This window comes from Acinonyx jubatus, chromosome B4, assembly GCF_027475565.1.
Source record: "Acinonyx jubatus isolate Ajub_Pintada_27869175 chromosome B4, VMU_Ajub_asm_v1.0, whole genome shotgun sequence".
NCBI classification, from domain to species: domain Eukaryota; kingdom Metazoa; phylum Chordata; class Mammalia; order Carnivora; family Felidae; genus Acinonyx; species Acinonyx jubatus.
Window position 1 is genome coordinate 58,075,790 of NC_069387.1, and position 22,295 is coordinate 58,098,084.

Genomic DNA, 22,295 nt, shown 5'->3' on the forward strand with positions numbered 1-22,295 from the left:
TGAGAAAGAGCCCTGTCAGCAGAATTTTATACTACACTGATATTTTTTTCATTTCTAAACATTAGGCATTATTTGTGCAGTTATTTTTCTATCTACTCTTTTACTTGCACACTTCCTTTCACTGAGCATTTAAAAATTAATAGCCATAAAATTATTTCAATTAAATATTTAAGATCACATGGAAGCCACAAATTGTAGATTAGAACAGTAGTATTCCTTTCATAGGTATTACCTTGAGATATACAATATTTAGGAATTTTACAATGTAGTGTAATATTCATCGTAGCATCACTACTGGAGTAATCCTTGGCCATATTTTTTGACGCATTTCATTCCATTGGGTGATAGTTCTACAAGGGACTTTGCCAAGGTAACTGCTAGATTAGCAGTACTTGAGCTTTTCATTTTACTCTAAAAATATAGGAGTTGATGAAATGTAAACACATTGTAGAAATCAGATGTACTAATGAAATGTAAATAAATTTATTTAAACATAACAAAAACTTAAGTTTCTACCCCCTATCCCCACCCCTTGTTTAATTTGGAAAGTGTTTTGGGATTTTTAACAGTTAATTGCTTTAGTTGCTGTGCCTTACAGTTGAGCCATTTATATTAATTCATGTGCTCTAGGTTAGGTGTATAGCTGTCCTCATTCAGTCTGCCTACTGACTGACAGGTCACACCCATCCTCACCTAGCACCATTAGTTTCAGTAAAGGGCAGGGACTAGGCCTAAGCCCAATTCTTTAAATAGAATATTGTCAAGTAGAATACCACTTTAGTCAACATCAATGATCATATTTATAATAAATACCATGCCTTTTGCCCCAATATGTCATAGCACACATCTCAAACTTAGCATCTGTCTTCTCCAATAAGACTGAATGCCCCCTCAAACAATGCAATACTTCATAGATTATTTGAACTCCAAAACTTCCCCCAAATGAATGCAGAGCAGCACATAATACCTCTTTAAAGAGAATGGAAACTAAAGATAATGTAAGGAATAAAGTATGGTACTTTGGAACAATAGCATTATGGGTACACTGAATAACCTCGGTATTAAATTTATGCTATGAAGGAAAATACCTATTACTTACTAAAATATAACCAAAACATGCACCTATTTTTGCATATCATCTAGGGGTTTAATTATTTAATTGGCTTAGATTGTCTTCTACAAAAAGCAAAATTCTTCTTGACTCTTTTTTCTTATCTTTTTTTTTTTTTTTTTTGAGACAGCATGTGCACATGCGCATGCATGAGTGGGGGAGGAGGAGAGGGACAGGGAGAGAAAAAACATACAGGCTCTGATAGCACAGAACCTGCTACAGGGCTGGATCTCATGAATTGTGAGATCATGACCTCAACTGAAGTCAATAGTCAGGTGTTCAACAAACTGAGTCACCCAAGTGCCCCTCTTCTTGACTTTTAACGATTATGGGAAAACTGTCTTTTCATATTGTTCATACTTTTTTATGTGTAAAGTTTATTTATTTATTTTGAGAGAGCACAGGAGGAGCAGAGACAGGGAAAGAAAGAGATATATATGTGGGACTCAAACCCATGAACTGTGAGATCATGACCTGACCTGAAATCAAGAGTCGGAGGCTTAACCAACTGAGCCACTCAGGTACCCCTGTTCATACTTTTTAAATTTTTGAATTGAAATAGTCCACTTTAACAAAGATTCTTAGGGATCATGCATGTTTAGTTTTGCCAAATACAATTTCAGGCCTCTGTAGTCTTAAAGCATTTAGTACTTCACCAACTGAGTAAGTATAGTAATGAAATTTTGGAAAACATTTGAACTGTTGCACTTTATATACTGTGTTAATTAAATCTTAAAATTGAATTTAGTGCAAATTTTATAGTCTGGCAACTACTTTGAGCCAGGAGTCAGGCACTCACATTTTCTTTAATTTTATATATTTATTTCATTATTATTTCCTCCCAAAATTCTTTTATTTTGGCTTTCAAATGTTTACATTCTAATTTAGCTTAGAAATACTAATTTCCTGTACCTTCAGAGAAACATGTTTTGACATATAAATTTTGGCTATTTGAAGTCACCATTGTAACTGTAACTCAAAACAATGTTCTGTTGAAAAGTTTATACTTATTTCATTGTAAGTATAAAAATGGGCTTACTTGTCGGAATTGATGGGCTCACTATTTATGAAAACATGAACGAGAAGTCTGTAGTGATCTTGGCTTCATGAATAAAAAATAAATTTGTTTTTATCCCCTATTAAGTAAAACATTGGGTTTTATCACAGAACGTCATTAATACTAAATTCAGGAAATAGATTCTTTATACCTGAATGATGACCATAAAGTCACAGCATAATTTTGTCACTCAAATGGATAAAAATCACTAATGAAGTAGCCAGTATCTATTCAGATGTGGAGAAGAAAAATGATTTTGCCTTGCAGACAGTTTATTGTAGTAGAAAGGATCTAGACTTTGGAGGTCTAATAACATTTGGATTTAGACCCAAGCTCTATTCCTGCTTCACTGAGACAAGGGAGGTATCAGAGGAGCAGTTTCTGGTAGGAATCTCAGGGGTCATGTATTCCTTACTAAGTCTGATTATTATTGAATATTAGCTCCTTGCTTCTTCTCAGCTCTATGGCAATGATTAGGCTAAATATATCACTCAACTTAGTCATATTGGAATTTATATGTCCCATGGTCACATCCACTTGATTGCTTTCTCTCCTGAGCCAAGACTGGTGATTACAGAGTCCTGGAAAACTTTATTAATAACTTTATTTCATAAATATAAGTAACTTTTTAGTAGTTACAAGCATTATCAGAGTGGATCTTCTACTTACTGGCTGAGTAAGTCTGGGCAAGTTCCTAATTTCTCTATACCTCCATTTCTTCATTTGTATCATAATAATTCATATCATATAGAGATATAGATGGGTATTAAAAGGATTAAATATAACAGTTAACTTTTCATGTATCACAAAGTAAGAGCTGAGGTAGCTATTTATTATTATTCTTGTGTTATAACAAAGACATGTTTTTATTTGAAGGGTTGGTTTACAGTGAAGGTACTAAAGTGCATTTGCTCAAGGAGAAATATCACAAATCTGTTTGCACTCACATCTACATTTAAAATGTCACCAAGTTTTCAGGAGTTTTTTATTTGTCTGGGAAACTCCTTTTATCTCTCCTTGTATCCTAAAATGACAGCCTTGCTGGATAGAGTATTCTTGGCTGCATATTTTTCCCATTCAGCACAGTTGAATTCAGCACATGCCACTCCGTTTTGGTCTGCCAAGTTTCTGTGGACAGATCTGCTGCTAACCTTATTTGTCTTCCCTTGTAAGTTAAGGGATTTCTTTTGTCCTGCTACTTTTAGGATTTTTTCCTTACCTGTATTTTGCAAATTTTACTAAGGTATGTCTTGGTGTTGGCCTGCTTTTGTTGATTTTGTTAAGAGTTCTCTGTGCCTCCTGGATTTGGATGTCTGTTTCCTTTCTCAGATTAGGGAAGTTTTCAGGTATAATTTGCTTAAATAAACCTTCTGCCTTTTTTTCCCTCTCTTCTTCTGGGACTCCTATGATATGAATGTTTATGGAGTCACTGAGTTCTCTAAGTCTGCATTTGGGATCCAATATGTTTCTTTCCTTCTTTTTTTCAGCTTAATTATTTTCCATAATTTTGTCCTCTATATCACTTATTTGTTCCTCTGCTTCTTCCATCCTTGTGGTCATTACATCCAGTTGGTTTCATATCTTGGTTATAGCATTTTTTTTATTTTGGCCTGACTAGTTTTTAGTCTGTGGTAAGGGACTCTCTGGTGTTCTATGTTTTTCTCAAGCCCAGCTAGTATCCTTATGATCAATGCTTTAAATCCTGGATCAAGCATATTACTTATATGTGTTTCAATTAGACCCCTAGCTGTGACCTTTTCTTGTCACAGATAAATTTTTGGGGGGGATAAATTCTTCCATCTTGGCATTTGTCTGTTTCTGTCTTCCTTTTCTGTGTCTTAGGAAAGCCTGTTATGTTTCCTGCTCCTGAGAGTAATGGCTTTATAAAGAAGAGGCCATATACTGTCCAGGGCCTGGTGTTTTAGGAAGTGTCTCTGGTGTATGCTATGTGCACTCTGCTGCTGTGTTTTAGCTGCTGTTTCCCTCACGTCACTCCTCTGCAGAGTTTCTCCTTACCTGCAGCGGGGAGTGTTTCAACCTTGTCCAGAGTGTGGCGAATTTTATCTAGGTGTAGTCTGGTCTGCTTGTTAAAAGAGACCTGATGCTATTTTATACTAGAGTTGAAGCTTTGCAGAACTCTAATTGTCAGTAGACTTGGTGCATGCAGGGGGTTGGAGGGGGAGGGTTGTGCTGGTCTTCTGTGGGTGGGGCCCGCTGCACTGGTTCTGACACACTTACCTGAGCAAAGCAGCACCTGCAGAGCATGGGGGTGGTGGAGGGCCTGGTGTTGGTAGTTTACACCGCCACTGTTGACCCTGTGCTGATTACTGAAGTTAGTTTATGCTGAGGGCGGGGAGAGATAAATGGTACCCGCCAGCTCCTTTGTACCCATAGAGGCAATGCCACCTCTCTCAGATGTGCTCCAGGAAGGGGGAACTGTCTCTCCCAATGTGTCCCAGGAGATCTCAGATCACACTTCCATCTGCCTCTGGATTATCTGCCCTCCTTCTCCACAGGAGCACTGCAGTGTCCACTGGGCTCCACACCTGCCATACCGTGGACCTCTGCAACTCCAGTCTTTGGTTGTAAAAACTCATGAAAATCAGCCCCTCTTATTTTCCTAGTCAGTGGCTTTGGGGAAACATTCCTCCTTGTGTGATCCCCTGTGCACTCCTCTCTCTCTCACCTTTCTCTGTGACCAAGGATCCCTCCCTTCTCTAGCACCCACAATCCACTTCTTTTCCAAATCACATCTCTGCACCTCCTGCCTTCCATGATTCCCCTCTTCTCTGTCTCTCTAGTTGTGCAGTTCTGTCAGTCCTTAGATCGTCTTCTTGGGCATTCAGAATGAATTGGTATTTATCTAGCTTAGTTCAAGGGACCAAACAAGCTTCAGGTCCTCCTCCTACTACTTAACTCCTCCTTTCCTTCAGTAATTTTTTTAGAAATACATTATAGCCTTGTTCACTGCAATGTTTTCTAATGATTATGAGTGAGAGCCATGAAATAGCACATATAGTAAAAGGCATGATTTAATTGATGCCAGAGTTTAGGGCTTTTACATTAAGAGTTTTGAGAGTGTGACCCCTCATCCCAGGCTGAGAGCTCTAACAGGAATTAAGCCATCACAGATCTTGACACTGCACACATGCCTCCAACTACCTCTAAAGGGCCTCAAAGTAGACTGGGATCCTAACAGAAGATATAATTACAAAACAGATGGCTTTTTATGTTTCTTTTTTATATTACTTCAGCAAGAAATGGAACCCAGTGGTATATTATTTTTTATATTTCTTAGGAGATTTTGTCCTAGTAAAACCAAGTTGCAAGGACCTCTACTGTTCCACCTTCCATAAACATTTGACAAAATTAGCAAGAACAGACAACACATATTTTTTCATACTTCTGTTATATCAATGGTAACCACCATTTTATGGTCTATTTTGTTTATAATTATTTTTTTAAGCGTATATATCTATTTTGAGAGTGAGAAATAGAGCATGACCAGGGAAGGGGCAGAGAGAGGGAGAGAAAGGATCCCAAGCAGGCTCCATGCTATTAGTGCAGAACCCAGTGCAGGGCTCAAACTCCCAAACCGTGAGATCATGACCTGAGCCAAAACCAAAAGTCAGACGCTTGACTGACTGAGCCACGCAGTTGCCCCTGGTCTGACTATTTTAACTAGAGTGTTTTATAGGAGCAACTCCTTCAACATCTTCTATAGTGGACATTTAATTTATTTCAGTATATGTAAATATATTTAATTTCAGTTTTCAGACTAATACTATTCCAAATATTGCCTAACATCTATTCATGTGACCTTGATCAAATGATGTAATTGGCCAGCCCCCAGCCTTTTGTGTTCAGATAAATGATTACACTAGTTGATGGCCAGTGAGTTGCTAGCTCTGAAAAACAAGATATCTTATCCATTTGGTTTCAGTGAACTCTATGAAATGAGAGAAAATACCATCGTGTGCCTATCCCTCTCTGATTTCTCCAGTGCATGGAATCTACAGCTTCCTTGTTATAAGTTTTACCAAGTAGAGCCAAATGTATTTTGGGGTGTTGTTGGCTGTCTTGTGACTTGGGAAGAAGAATATGGCAAAGGTAGAATGGTAGAAAGGAAGGAATAAAAGAAGGTGCATGTGCTGACATTTTAGTGGCACTTGTGTGGAATGGTGACATTCCAGTTAAAGTTCCCTCAGGGCTACTACCACTAGAGAGACTGTGACAACCATAAATTGGCTTACAATGATGGCTATAGGGGCCATTGGAGGACTTGAACTGGATTGTTTCTGTGTGTTGGTCTACGTTCATCTCCATCACTATTATGATATTCCTACATACCTACCAAGTGGTCATTGTCTCATGCCACCACAATAGCTCCCTAGCATCTTCTCTTGTGATCCTTTTCAGGCTGTGATGTTCCAAGTTAAATTCCCAAGCAAAACACTTGATTTAGTAGTGTTCTGTCAACCAGAAGTCAAAGAAGAATTCAGTCTAATAAACATGGCCTTGTGTTTCATGGATTATTAGAATGATTTTACAAATGGTAACCATTTTGTAGGGAATAGGCAAGAAATGACTTTCTGGTAGTGTCAGTATGTTAGACTGGTAGAAGGAATTATTATCCTGAAGCAGAGCTTGCTTTTGTGACTAACCTTAATTACTAGAAACACATGGGCAATTACAAAGATTTTGCTTCCTCTCCAAGTTATAATTCTTACATAGAAATCCTGTGTTCCTGCTTAGAGTTTTAATTAACAGATCAAAGTTTACCCAAATTCTTAGTTCAGAAATAAGGTTGGTGAAGTATTATACTCCCAAAAGTTTCTTGATACTCTTTTATGAACATTTGCTTAACATCTCTGGGTATAGGAGATACCAAAGTCATAGATTATCAGTTTAACATTATATATGATTTAGAAAAATATAATTGCCAATAAGCTTTCTGGAGGTGGGTTTGGAATAGGAAACTCAACTGAAGGTAATGGCTCTTATACCACTAAATTTGATGCTAAATAAAAAACTAAAGTTACTAGCTATATTTATTTTAAAAGTTTGTTTTTTAAGAAAATAAAAAGTAGTTCTTAATAGCAAAATCAATATTTCTGTTCCAGTAATTTTAATTTGATTTGTATCTTGCTTATACCAGATGCAGTTGAAATTTCCTAAAATGGATGCTAATCCCAATTATCATTTCTAATCTCTATCTAAAAACTTCGAGAATGTTGGCTGCTCTTAAGTATATGGTATAATAACCTAAAATGTCTTTATTTTTAGATGCTCTTATTAAAATAATAGTATTTCTGAAACTTTTCTAAGTATAATAACTTACAATATTATAGTAAAAAAGTTTCTAACTTCTGAAAGCTATATTTATTTCCATAACTAACTTTTGTTGAATTCATACTTTGTGCCAAGCCCTGCACTAAATCCATTTTAAAAAGACATGTCATTTCTCACAAATGCCTCTTGAAAAGTTATGCATCTTGACTTAAGTCACACAGTAAGTAATTGACTCAGGATTTGAACCTTGGTGCATGCTGTTTCCACTAATCAGTGTTACCTTGGGGGGAAAAATGGCTTTTTCCAAAAAGTAGTTTTTAATGGTGTGAACTTAAAAAAAAAAATGCCAGAAATCTCTGAAGCTTTGCTTTGTATTTAATGAAAGAGTTAAAAATTATTACAAATACGCAGACATATTTATTTTGGACTCTGTAAATAAATCTGGATATAATTTTCAAAAGCCGAAGGAATAATTTGTTAGTGCTGAAAATGAACCTAATCATGAGACACTCGCTTTGCTGACTTGTGTATTTATTTGTCATAGGTTCTCTGAATTAAAACTGTAGTTTCTTAACATGATTTAGTTGGTTTACTCTTTACTTTCTCCTAAAATGGACAGTATGCACATGTTGTCTGATCCTTGCTTACTGACAAAAATAAATTTCTAGGTGATGATAGATGAGATTTCTTAGTGTAACTTAGGACATTTTAAAAGCATTTATTTGAATACATTGAATCCTTCTAGAGAGGCCTGCCTTATTCATGCTTTAGTTTCTTCATTCATCCCAATTTTGAATATATGCCCCTATTCCTAGGTTTGTGACCTTGAGAGAATTATTTAAACTGAGATTCACTTAAAATGAGACTAATGGTACCTAACTCACTCGTATTGTGAGGAATAAATGAGAAACAATACACTGTGCTTACCAGATGGTAGGTACTCAGGCCATTCCTTGCCATAGTTGCAGAATGGTCACTTGAACATGTTAAATCTGGAAAATGTTAAATCACTGCATGTGTTTAAATGTTGTGACCTGAGGATAATGAATAGTAGAAGGAAGAGCACGGGTTTGCTGGATGTAATAATTAATATGCAAATATTGCTTATCATTGTGAATTTTTAAAAATGTAATATCAAAGAAAAAATCCTATGACTTTTCTAAAAAGAAAAATATAAAACCTATCTTTAGAAGAGATGGCTTAATCATGGCAATTAAGACTTTTCATATAAGAGAAAGAGAAAAGCTATTAAATTTTCTCATTTGTTCTATATTATTCCTACAATATAGTTGTATCCGTCACCACTTCTGGGTGTTTCAAAATACATTAAAAGGCTAACAGAAATCTCATTTTACATACAGCATATCTTCAAAAGTTGGTAATTTTGTATCCTGTAGTTCAGTGGGATATTTTATAGGCATTATGCCTCTTTTCCACTCTCTCACCCTCCATGCTGAGTCACTGAGTACTAGTTTAACAAAGTTTAACCAGTTTCTCTACTGTGGGATATCTTGCCGCACATTGTCTCCCACACTGTATTTTGAAATGTTTCCCAAAATTGTTAAACTGGGGAACCTTATTTCCTTATGGTGCGTGCACAGGACTATTGTTCTCAATATTTCATTTGGGAAGGATCTTATTGATATCACTAAGGTCATCTTCCTCAGTGCCCACTTTTAACATTTTGTACTTTTTATGACAACCTACTCTCTGTGACACCATTTCCAGAACTGTGTTATAGCAAAATAATGGGTTTTCTGAAAGCAACTGAACATTCAACTGTATTTCCAAAATACAGAACCAGAGTGTTATAAAACATGCATCACCTGAACACTGCAGTTCAGGGGCAGATAACCTATGACTGGCATCTGATGCAATTTTCCAGAACCTGTTACCTGTACCTACCAAAATCTGTTTTCTTACCCACCGCCTTCCTTCCTAATCTGTTTTCACTCTTCTCCTTCTCCACCCACATTGTGCTTCATCCTCTCATGTTATCCAGGTTGTTTTTCTTTTTTTTTAATTTATGTTACTTTCCCATCACCCACAGGCAATATGTACCTATTTTTTTCCTTACCTCAAAACCATTTGAGCATTAAAAAGTTAATCCTTTTTTAGTTTGTAGCAGTTGTTCTACATAACTTCATAATTCCCACATCAAATCAGTTTTAGAATAAGGTAATCTAAAGTTAAAGTCCCTTTAGTTTTTATTTTTTCACTAGTTTTCTATACAAAAGAGAATTTGGGTATCTTATTATTGATTCCAATAAGTATTATTCAGGATATACCATGTTCATTGTGCAGAATCTCTTTCTGTATGATGCCAAAAAAACTAGTGCGTAGCATTAGTATTTTATTTAAAGTAGCTAGTTTGATTGTAAAGATTTTATTATAACTCATTTTATCTGTATGATGTTTCTATAAAGAATGCTTTAATATGCAGTAACCAAAAACTGGACATGAAAGAAATGATAAAATTGGCAATAAGCTTGCTTGTATGTTTGTGTCTAGTGTCCAGGGAGTAAAGGAATTTGCTCAGTAGCTCAATGGTAGCCATCACAAGGAACTTACACCATTTTTAAATATGCAGTCAGCACTTATTTGTGAGAGCCTTTAGTCACAACAGTTTTGTCCGCTGATCAAGACATCACCTTGTTTTGTGTGTTTTTCTCCTGAAAGATACCTTATTTGATATTTATTGTTGATTCATTAACATTGAGCTCACAACCAATAGCACTATAACTCACACCCAAACCAAACCTATCTAAAAACATATTTTCTTCGTAAGTCGCATCACAACCTTCTTGCATTTAGGAACACTAGATAGTGTCTGCACTGTGTTTGGGAGCCATTTTCGGCAATGAAATCACCAACAAAGACCATAAAAATGCCAAAACATGGCACTAAAAACACTGAGAAAAGATAACTTATTGATGTTATGAAAACTGAAACAAGAAGGCAGAGTATTGCCTCTCTGCATTTTCCACTGCTGTATACATGTCTGTGAATGACTGTGAAAGTGCCATAAATATTGATTTTGGGGTTACAAATTTAGTGAGTGGATGAATTCACAAATAAGGAACCCACAAATAATGAGGATTGACTGAAATTGCTTTATTAAAGTACTGGTCTTGGAGGAATATGTCTCCACAAATGCAGATGCTTAATTCCAGTAGGCTTTCAAGACAGTAAATGGTTTTTAACTAAAGAACACTTTGTTCCCAGTAGCTTGTTACTGAATAAACCTAGTTCTTCATTATAAAAATTAAAATCATGGTTTGAATATAGAAATCTTATAGTGGAAACCATAACTGAACTATAATACAAGAATACTTTTGCAGCAGAACCTTACTTCTACCTACATCATTGTTTCCATGGAAAAATGTATTCCAAATTCCAGCTGAGATGCCAAAGCCCTTTAGCTTCTCGAGTCCTTAGTTCCAAGGATGACCAATCTACGAAACGCACCTACAGTGTAGGACTTTATTCTCCTTCTAGTCTAGTTCTGGGACTGGGAACAGAGCCATAGGAATTAGACTCTGGAGGATAGAACAGGGTTGCAGATCCTGGAAGGGAGTACCTAAGGGCTTAGAGAGGGACAGATTCTACAGATGACTTCCATGAATAACACCATGATTTTTAGGGAAACTAGGGATGATTGTTAGTACAGCCCAAACTGGACAGAAGCCATATTCTAAAAACAATAGCCCTGTTAGAAATAAAATTTTGGGCCACATGATCTATTAAGGCATTTTTTTTTTACCCTCCTTAAGGATTTAAGTTTGAAAGAGAATATTAGTAGTGTAAAAAATGCAGATGCTGGTCTTCTCTGTGATAAGCCATGGTAGGAAGTCTCTGATCAAGAGGATAAATACCTGCAAGTTTATATAAACTAAGCAGTATTATTTATGCTCAGTGTTTTCCCACAATGTTACTATATTCTGTAATATTTAGTAGATGTACATGTGTTCTTTGTTCATTTGTATTCTCTTAATGATTAAAAGTTTGAGGCAAACAATGATAATTCAAGATAGGAAAATATGTGGTAGTGTACTAAAATCTTTGTAGAACTTAAAAATGAACCTCATAAGTGTATTTTAAATGACAGGTTTCTTTGGGGGGAGGAGGCCTTTAATGAGATCTGCTGTCTTACTTGCAAGGTTCCCCAAGTGTAAGATATTTTAATGAAAAATAATGGACTAGGTATTAAATAGATTTTAATTCAGTTTAGTTTTTTAAATTCAGCTTTTTATTTAATAAAGTAATTTAATTTTTTATATTAATTTAATACAATATCTTAATGTTGGGCCAGTTTTTTAATCTTAACTATATTCCAAGAAAGAATAATACGTATTCTATTTTTAATAAGTAGAGCGTCTGGCAGAAAATGAAAAATATCTTGTTTTAAAGTCAGAATTCTTTTTCCTTTCATCAAATGGTCTTTAAATGGATTGGGGACAGTAGCATATTTGAAATTCTCATTTGAAATTTCAACTATACATCAGCCTATTAAATGGTCTAACTGTAAAGAAACTTGTTTAACTTTATTTGTAGAATTTCTTACATTTCTCTGGCTTTGGAGCCCTTTTCTCCACCCAGAAACTTCACCATTTCATGAGATTTCATAACTAAGGAACACAGTTATGGCAATTTAGCTTGTCAGAGGCAAATAGCCCTTTATCTGGGTGTAGAGAGGGTTGATGAAACCACCTCTGTACTGCAGCGTAGGCAGAGGGAGCTGAAGTAACACGCTGGGAAACTGTCAGTCCTTTCCCTTGTTTTCAGGATGACAAAAAGTATTTTTGCACCTTCCCTGGAGAAAGCAAATAAGCTTATTTGCCTTCACTCACATATGTTCTGACTCATCTACCCAGGTGGCCTAGAACTATCTTAGGTCCTTTAAGAAAATGCATAAGGACTGTGTTACTGTTTATAACAAATGCTGTTTTACTAGAAAAGTTTTTAGTGTTTTTTTTTTTAAATAAGCTTTTCAATAAGTCATTAATGCTGAAACACTAGTTCCATTGTCAACCTTTAAATAAATTTAAATATTGTTTTAATTAATTAAATCAATGTTTATTACATCTCATAAACTTTAATATTCTTTTCAAAGAAACAAACAAAAAACAGGAAGATCATAGGACAATGAACAAATCATAGATTGATTAAAGATTTAACACAGGAAGAACTGGGATTTTAAAACCCTACAGGAAAAAGAATTGTGTGCAATTGATTTTTAGTAAGCTAATAACATTCTAATCAATACAAGAAATCAAGACATTTGGTTTGATTGTAGGAGAGTGTGAAAATTTCTGCATGGCATATGAATAAATGCAACTAAACAAAAAAAAAACAATGAGGAAACACCACAAATACAACAAAAATTGAGATTTATATTATTAGAATAACTTGTAATTTAAGAATATTATCAAACCCCAGTGAAATAAATAAGAAAAAGTCAAGCAGTGCATATATGGGGAAGTTGCCAGCCTTAAGTAAAAGAATTAATTTCCATCAACTAATATTTTCTGCACACCTATGCATTATACTATGGTTAGTGTTAGAATTTCTGTGGTAAAAGCAACACTCTCAGTCCTTTTGGGAAGAGAGGGAGGCAAGGTTCACATGAAACAAAGGAATACAGTGGAGTTCTGAAGATACATTTACAAATGCCGGCAAGGCTGTGGAAACTGGTTCAGTTATTATTCAAAAAATGACAAACATCTTTTTTTAACCTCAGAAGTGATCCTAATGAGATATTTTTTTTAAAATAGCTTATGTGTTTTTAATAAATTGCTTCTATGTTGAGCAATAGGGCTTGGTCCAGTAAGTAGGATTTCTTTACCCAAAGAAGAGTTACTTTATGATTAAAATTACAATTATATGGGGCATGTGGGTGGCTCAATCCATTTAGCATCCAACTCTTGATCTTGGCTTAGGTCATGATCTCATGGTTCATGGGATCAAGTCCATGTCAGGCTCTGCACTGACAGCATGGAGCATTCTTGGAATTCTCTCTCGTTCTCTCTGCCCCTCCCCTACTTGATCGCTCGCTCTCTCTCTCAAAAATAAATAAATAAAATTATAATTATGAAAATTGTACTAATATGAAATAATGTCATGAATAGGTGGCTATACTTGTATTCATGCTGCTGAATTCACTTCTGTGAAATAAGTAAGTACTTGGTCATTAATGGTAGTAGGATTATGAGATATTAAAATTTATTTTGCATAATACTTAGGAAATTTTAAGACTCATTTTATTAAAAATGTTTTTTCCTCTTTTTAGCTGACTACACAAGACTCTGCCTTCCTCACATTTCCATAGCCAGCGACATGACCTGACACCTTGATGACCAGTCTCAGGGCCCTTGGGTGACTGGCTGGTGCACCATGGAACTTAAAGTATGGGTGGATGGAGTTCAGAGGATTGTTTGTGGGGTCACCGAAGTTACAACTTGCCAGGAGGTTGTAATAGCCTTAGCTCAAGCGATAGGTAAGTGAACTCTCTGAGAGTCTGAGACAAAGTGGTTTATCCTTCCTCTTGTTGTTTGGGGGTTTTTTTTGTATTAAATATAGATTTCTAGTTTTTTATTTGGTTCCATAATACAACTCGAGAGCACACTTTTACTTATTACAGTTCCCCATGCTTAAATAAATCTGTAAAGACACTTGTCTTCTGGCTTCTCCCAGATTTACTGATCTTGAGTCCAGAGTCTGCACTGTCTCTGTTCTCTTATTGTTTATCCTAAACAATGATTTCTGGAACTATAGATGTTTTCTTGAGCCAAAACATAGATTCCTAGTTCCCAGACCCCTCATTAGGAAAAAATCCTATTTACTGTTTATTCTGACTACTTTTTGAAAAGAAAAACATTGGGGTGCCTGGGTGGCTCAGTCATTTGAGCATCCAACTCCTGATACCAGCTCAGGTCATGATCCCAGGGTCACGTGATAGAGCCCCGCATCAAGGCTCCATGCTGAGCATAGAGCCTGCTTAAGATTCTCTCTCTCTCCCTCTCTCTCTCGCTCTCTCTCTCTTTGCTTGTGTGCTCTCTCTTTAAAATAAAAATAAAAAATTCAGGGGTGCCTGGGGTGGCTCAGTCAGTTAAGCATTTGAGTCTTCATTTCAGCTCAGCTCGTGATCTCACAATTCATGAGATTAAGCTTGAGATTCTCTCTCACCTTCTCTCTCTGCCCCTCCCCCGCTCACATGTGTTCTCATTCTCTCTCTCAATAATAAACATTTTTAAAAAATAAAAATAAGGGGCACCTGGGTGGCTCAGTCAGTTAAGCATCCAACTTCGGCTCTGGTCATGATCTCACAGTTCGTGAGTAGTTTGAGCCCCGTGTCGGGCTCTGCGCTGACAGCTTGGAGCCTGGAGCCTGCTTCAGATTCTGTGTCTCCATCTCTCTCTGTCCCTCCCCCCACTTGCACTCTGTGTCTCTCTGTCTCTCAAAAATAAATAAATATTAAAAAAAAAAAAAAGAAGCCATGGGCAGTGTTTTAAAAGAAAATGAGTATATTTTACAGGGTGGCTAAGGAGTGCAGTAAGCTGCATCTGTCCATATCATATGATAGTCACATTTTCTACACAGAATTTCAAAGGGAAAATGCCCAGATATACCAGGTGTGTGTTTATCAATTTGAACTAAACAGTGTAATGTACCTGTTTGTGAACAAGCCAGAAAGAAGTTTTAACTAAAATCTACCCCCATTTTTGCTTTCTCGGTAACTGAGTCCAGACCGTTTTGAAAAGTTGATGACTTGAATATAGAGGTTTTATATTTCTCCAGACTTGGCCAAACAACTCTTTTCCTGTATCATAAATACTTCATTAAGTTCAGAATTCATCTGAGAGATGACTCAGCTGGCAACCAGCCGAGGACTGTTGATCCTTGTTTCTCTTGTGCCATAAGATTTTCTCAGCTTCAGATGCAGTACGCTTTTGATACATACTTAAATATTTATCTGTCTTGTAATGTGGGTTATTGGCATTCAAAGTTTAAACACTAAGTGAAAGTTTTATAGTATTATTTTGACCTTATTTCCACTATAAGAAACAATAAGGGGTTTATCAATTGGGGAAAAGTAATTCTGTGACATACAGTCCCAGAAATTCTATGGTTTAACACAGTGAAAGTTTAGGTATCCTGTTAGCGGAGTATGTACTGAATGAGAAAACTGCAGATGCTTCTAAAAAATGTATACTGAAGCAACTTGTAGAATACCTTCATGGGTTCAAACCCACACATTTGCCTCATGGGATGGAAACACCATAGATATATTCTTGATTAGGGATTACTGAAATTCTCTGGATAGCTAAAATTACTTTCAGGAAACCATCAGGACACAAAAATATTTACACAACTTGGTAATTTGCAAATATATATGGCAGCAAACATTTTTTGACTTGGTGCTGCTAATCAATTGAGTCAAATTAGAAAATAGCTAAAAATAGAACATAAATTGGTAAAAGATGTTGAATGCATCTAATAGTATAGAAAGAAATCCTTTCTACTCTGATCTGTGACTACCTGGACAGGTTATATCTAGGTGGTGGAATAATGAGACAGAATAACAAAATAAAAACATAACTCTGAAACATTTAATTGGCATGAGATGGATAAACTGTCCTGCAGCGTGCTGTGTGTTTGGTCACTGTATACATCTTGGGCTTTCTGAAACAGTCCCAATTTCAGATATTTTATCTTGTTTTTCTCATAAACTATCCCAGAAATGCCATTATTTCACAATTCAAACTGCTTCTCAAATCTGTATGTGAAACAGAAAGCCTGTTTCAAGTTATAGTCCAGAAAATGCATTTGCTTTTACAATATTCCCAAAATATGAAAAGAATGTATTTCTGCCCTCAAGTAGCTTAGAACTTAAGTAAAGTATGGCTAACAAAAGATTAGAGAGGAAAAGAGGAAGAAATCAAGACTGAGGGAAAAGTTTTCTGATTCACAACTCCTTTGTTGCCTGGTACCATTTGAAGTACTAAAGATTTAGAATTTTTCTCTGTTCCCACTTCTAATGATCTTATTCCTATATCTCCTTCAACTGGGGCCAGAGTTAGCATTTAATATAAACAAATTGATGGGGCTGGGGTCCAAGGTGGAGTGAACTGTTCCTAAGAAGCCTTGTTTCATATAGTTTGCCCCACGAGATCAGTTTTCAAACAAGCACATTTTATACTGAATTCTAATTTAACTATTCAACGCTTCTTTTCTCTGGAAGTCCCCCTACAGTAGGGATCCTGCTTGTTTATTCTTCTTACACCATTGCTTTGCCCAAAGTAAGTATTCAATAAAACATAGTTTCTAAAACAGTGGTGTCTCGTAGAACTTTCTGCAAGGATAATAATGGTCTGTATCTGTGCTATGCAGTATAGTAACCACGAGCCACATGCAGCTACTGAGTACTTGAAATGTGGCTAGTATAACTGAGGAAATGAATTTTTAATTAAAATTTAAATGTGGCTAGTGGTTAATGGGTATTGTAGTAAACTGTTCTAGAAGACGACTAACTGGTATCTCAAACTTCAAATGAGAGAACCCAAGTCTGTTTCTCCGCTGCTGCCCACCCACAAATTTCTTCTTTCTCTTTATCTCAACAAATGAAATCTCTTTTCTTTTAATTGATTAGACCAAAAACTTTTATGTGATCTTTTTTGTTGTTGTTCTAATATCTTACAACTAATCCAGTAACAAATCCTACCTGTACTACCTTCAGTATACATGCAGAATCTTGTTTCTCTTCACAGTCACTGTTAACAACTTGATGTAAGCCACCATCATTTCTCACTTAGGTTTTTGCTGTAGCCTTCCAACTCATCTCCCTGAATCATCTTGGTCCCCTCCAGCCTATTCTTAACAAATTTCTTTTATTTAATGTTTGTTTATTTTGAGACAGAGAAAGAGAGAGCACAAGTGGGGGAGGGTCAGAGAGAGAGGGAGACAGAGAATCCCAAGCAGGCTCCACACTGTCAGCACAGACCCCAGTGCAAGACTGGATCCCACAAACCATGAGATCATGACCTGAGCCGACATCAGGAGTTGGATGCCCAACTGACTGAGCCACCCAGGCATCCCATATTTCTTTTAAAGTAATACTTTTTTTTTTTAAGTTTCTATTTAAATTCCAGTTAGTTAACATACAGTATAATATTAGTTTCACGCATACAATTTAGTGATTTCACACTTACATACAACACTTGTTGCTCATCATCAAATGCCCTCCTTAAGCTTCATTACCTCCCCTCCACCCACCTCCCCTCTGGTAACCATCACTTTGTTCTCTATACTTAAGAGTCTGTTTCTTGGTTTGCCCCTCCCTCACCCTCCATGCTCCTTTGTTTTATTTCTTACATTCCACATATGAGTAAAATCATATGGTATTTGTCTTTCATTGACTGACTTATTTCCCTTAGCATAATACTTTGCAGCTCCATGCTGTTGCACATGGCAAGATTTCATTCTTGTTTTTGAGTAATATTCCATTGTGTGTGCGTGTGTGTGTGCGTGTGTGTGTGTGTTAAGTCCATACAGTGGTCTTCAAGACACTAATGAATCTCTACCCCCTCACCAATCTGACTTCATTCTCTACCACTTACTTTTGATTGTCCCTTTACTTATACCAAAGATATTTCTGCCTCAGTCTTTGCCTCTGTTCTTTTCTCTGCTGAGAATACTCTGCACCCAGATATCTTCAAAATTCGTTCCCTTGGATCTCTGCTTAAATATCTTCCCACAAAAGATGTCCCTGACCACATATCCATACACACATGCACATACACTCACATACTCTTTATCTGCCATACTCTAATTTTCTCTATAGCACTTACCCCTCCTGACATATTACCTATAGGCCACATATATGGACCATATACACATTTTTAAATCTAAACATTTCTGAAAGCCTTAAATTTATCATACTTCATTTGTTAGCCACACTTGGAATGTCTTGAACTCATCTGGTGCTAAAAACTGTTCTGATTCAATATGAGGCTGTTTTTAATTTATATTTATTCCATTTGATACGAATGTTGATACATTTTACTTCGTAAACTGTAATATGTTTGATTATAGACCTATAGGGATAGCACCATGTTACCTTTCTAAAATCCAAAAAGTTCTGAAGTTTCAGCATATCTGGCCTTAAAGCTGTTGGATAATGGACAGTAGACCTACATTTATTTGTGTGCTGTATATTGCCTGCTACTGTTTTGTTATTGCCTATTCTCACAGCTTAAAGCCATGCCTAAGTAGTAGACACTCAATACATATTTGTGAATAACTGAATGAATTTTTTAAAGTTTTCTATAAATTACAGGCTGAACTAGGTGACCACCTAATGCCCTATCCATTTCTAAGAGTATATGATCCTTTAGAAGATAAGGAAAATAATAATTTATGTTCTCACATTTAACTCTTATTAATTTCATGCATAAATTATCAATTTTAGAAATTTACAAATTTACCCATTTTACAGATGTATTCATTATAGACTTTTTTGAAATTCAGAAAAGATACAAAGAAAATTTTAAAAATCACTCACGATCTTGCCTCCTGGAAGTAATCACTATACACACTCCTTTTATGTACCTCTAGATAAGTTTAAAGATTTCACTCTCCATAATTCTTGATAGTTTTAAAGTCTTATTTTTCATTTACTGGATTGTGAATTAAATTTTCCACTTAATCCTCGCAAATCTTATGAGGATCAGCTATTATCTCTATAGATGATCAAGCTAAGGCACAGAGATACCAGATAACTTGCCCAAGCTCCTAGAGCTAGTAAGAGGGTAACTGGGATTCAAACCAGTAGTCTTAATTCAAGAACCTTGCTCTTAACTTCTTGTATACTGTTTTGGTTATACCCCCTATAATCTCAGTGGACATCTGTTAGAAAGTATAGTTATTGATTGAATTATACTGAAACAAGAAATAAAAGTCCTTAATAGTAAATTATACTGCTTTTATGTAGCCAAGATTATCTTTTACAGTTTTGATATTTATAACAATAGTGTAATCATTCATAATTCTAAGTACTTTCTATATTTTCTACATCCATAAAAGATTATTTTAATGAATGTAAATACATGTAATTCATAGCATGCATCAGTCAGGATGGGTTAGATTATGCTACATTAACAAAAAGTCCCCCCAAATATTACTGGTCTATAGTGATAAATGTTACCTCTTATTTTGATTAATAGTATTTATGCAAAGTAAGCAACACAGTGCCTAGCAAATAGAGGCATAATAAATGTAAATCATTATGAAATCAATAAATTTAATGGTTTTATTATTTTTTTAATAGTAGTAAACTCATCATATAATACTAAATAGTTCCTAAATTAATGTGCAGTGATTCTGTGATTACACGATAGATTACATGATATTTTCATCAACACTGTGGGAAAATATACTGTGAATGACTTAACTATGGGTTGTCTATAGCTGACCAACAGGTTATATTCAGAGATATTTACATTATATCACTGCCTTATAAATTAAATACTCTATGGTTAAAATTATCTTAATAGCTACACTTAGGACTTATAGAAAATCCATTGACAAATTTGCAGAATAGTTGTATGTAATTGATAAATTGCTTTAAATTTTTTAAGCTTTGATTTCTTCACTGAAAAGTTGAGGATCATATCTATACTGCTTATTTCACAAAACCAATTAAGCCTGTGTATAAAATATATTTTTATATATTTTATATATCTTTGTTTTATATATATATGTGTGTGTGTGTGTGTGTGTATGTATGTCAGCATCAAAAGCATTTAACAGACTATAAAATGATACAATGCAATTTCTTTTACAGAGATGTTCCTTGTAAGAATTCTAAGTCATTATGAGAATGATTGGTTATGTTAACTAGAGTCTATATAAGAATCCAAAATGTTTATATAGCTCAAGGAGCAAAAAGTATCTGTTATTGGAAAAATTCAGGGCGGTAGGATTCATGATAAAGAATAAGTTTACTGACATCACTTCTAATATATCCAGAAACAGGAAGATTTGTTAGCATTAAATTCATAAGTGATGAATGCAACTCTCTGTCATGTTTTTTTGAATAATGTATAGTATTCATTTTGGGGGTAAGAAGGATTTGAAACTGAAGAAAAAACCAAATGTCAGCTAAAGCTAAAACTTACAAAGAGGGTTGATGATCAAGGTGTTCAATAGAATTTATATCCCTAGGGCCTGACACTATTTCTACAGGTATTTGATGTTCTATATGTACTTGTTGACTAAATAACAAGATGTGACTTTTCAATCATGATTTTGTTATTTGGCTCTCTATTTAGAAAATTTAAAAATGATTTACACAATGTTGTTGAGTGGTTGAAATAAGGGCATAATGTTTCTGAGTGACTCATATTTGAATATTTGAGTTTTGGTGTATATTTTCAAAAACTTCATATTACATACTATTCTGCTTTAACTTAGATGAGAAGAATCTATTATCCTATTTCCTTTTAATTTATGTCAATCATCCAGTGAGATTCCACTAATGCATTAAAGTCTCTCTATGTGATTTTCCTTATTATATGATGTTAATATAATACTGGGAATACACTCAATTGCTTCATCTATCCAAAAGTACAATCAGTATTTTATTTACCATTCATTATTGTGGCACACATTTCTAAATAGCCACAACAGCCTAATCTACAAATGCTACAGGTAGGTAGGTAGGTAGGTAGGTAGGTAGATACTACTTTTTGTTAGTTTTAGGGGTACATCAAGATGGAATGCAAGGTACAACTCAGTGTATCCGTTTAATAAAATGCATTGAAAGGAGTTTTGCAGGAGGAATTTGAATCTATCCAAATGAAATAGGATCTTTAGGGTCTTGCCAAGTATGGTATTAAAAATAATTATTATGGGATTTAACTGTTACATAACCTATCTAAAACCCAATTTTTATAATAAAATCAAAGCTATTAATTTACCTTTTATAAAAGCTTTTTTATATTACTGGATAGATTTTTTTTCTTTTTGTCTAACTGCACTAAATATGCATTATTTAACAAAAAAGGGAAAACTGGCATTAAAAGTAATTCTAAATAATCTTCTACCAAGACATTCTCATAGGGCAGCAGTACCATTAAGCTTTGGAAAAATTAGCTTCGTATTTAATTATGACTAAATTAGGGTCTTTAAAATTGTTAATATAACTTGTATAATGTAATGATTCTGTTTTCTTTTTCAAGATGCTTCATTGGCCTGGTAGAATTAGAGAGGGCTCTGCTGATCTAGTCTAACCCCTCACATTACTTATGAGGACACAGAGCTCCAGATAAGAGTGAGATTCTAAAAGTAGTTGACAGGCAGGAAAGCCAAGAACACAGAGTGCTGTGATCTTTGAAGCAGTGAGTACACGTAGAACAGTTTTTGCCTTGCAGATTTGTCATGTGGTTTTTCTTGGAGTAATTACAGTAACTTTTAACCTGAAAGTCACTAGAAACGTTTTTACTCCAAGAAGCCAATCCACTGTACTAAGGCTTTCTTCTTCATTCCCCTTGTTTGCCCAGGCATTTTGATAATAGTAACAACTAATATTTGTATAGAACTTTTCAATTTTAGAAAAAAAATTTTATATTTCACATCTCATTTGACTCACAACAGTATCAGTAAGAAAATACTATTCTCACCCTTTAGATGAGGAAACTGAAGCCAAAGGAAATTTAATGCATCACGCAGATCATTTAAGTAGCTGGCAGAGCCAAACTTGAACACAGGCCTTCTGACTCCAGAGCCTTTTTGCTCTTTCCAGCTCTGTATAGTTGAGAGTTGTTGAAAGGTGCTGAA

At 35.2% G+C, this 22,295-nt stretch overlaps 1 protein-coding gene across 4 annotated transcripts in view; it reads left to right on the top strand.

Moving 5' to 3' along the window:
- Window positions 1–22,295, top strand: part of RASSF8 (Ras association domain family member 8) — a 117,346-nt gene that overhangs the window by 85,425 nt on the left and 9,626 nt on the right. For 3 of the 4 annotated variants that reach the window (XM_015065197.3, XM_053226053.1, XM_053226052.1), the window contains exon 2: window positions 13,750–13,956. In XM_015065197.3, coding sequence (XP_014920683.1) covers window positions 13,854–13,956 — 103 coding nt within the window. In that variant the 5' untranslated portion in view covers window positions 13,750–13,853. Of the gene's footprint in view, window positions 1–10,832; window positions 10,936–13,749; window positions 13,957–22,295 lie in introns of those variants that run through there. The other variant, XM_015065195.3, reaches the window with a different exon arrangement.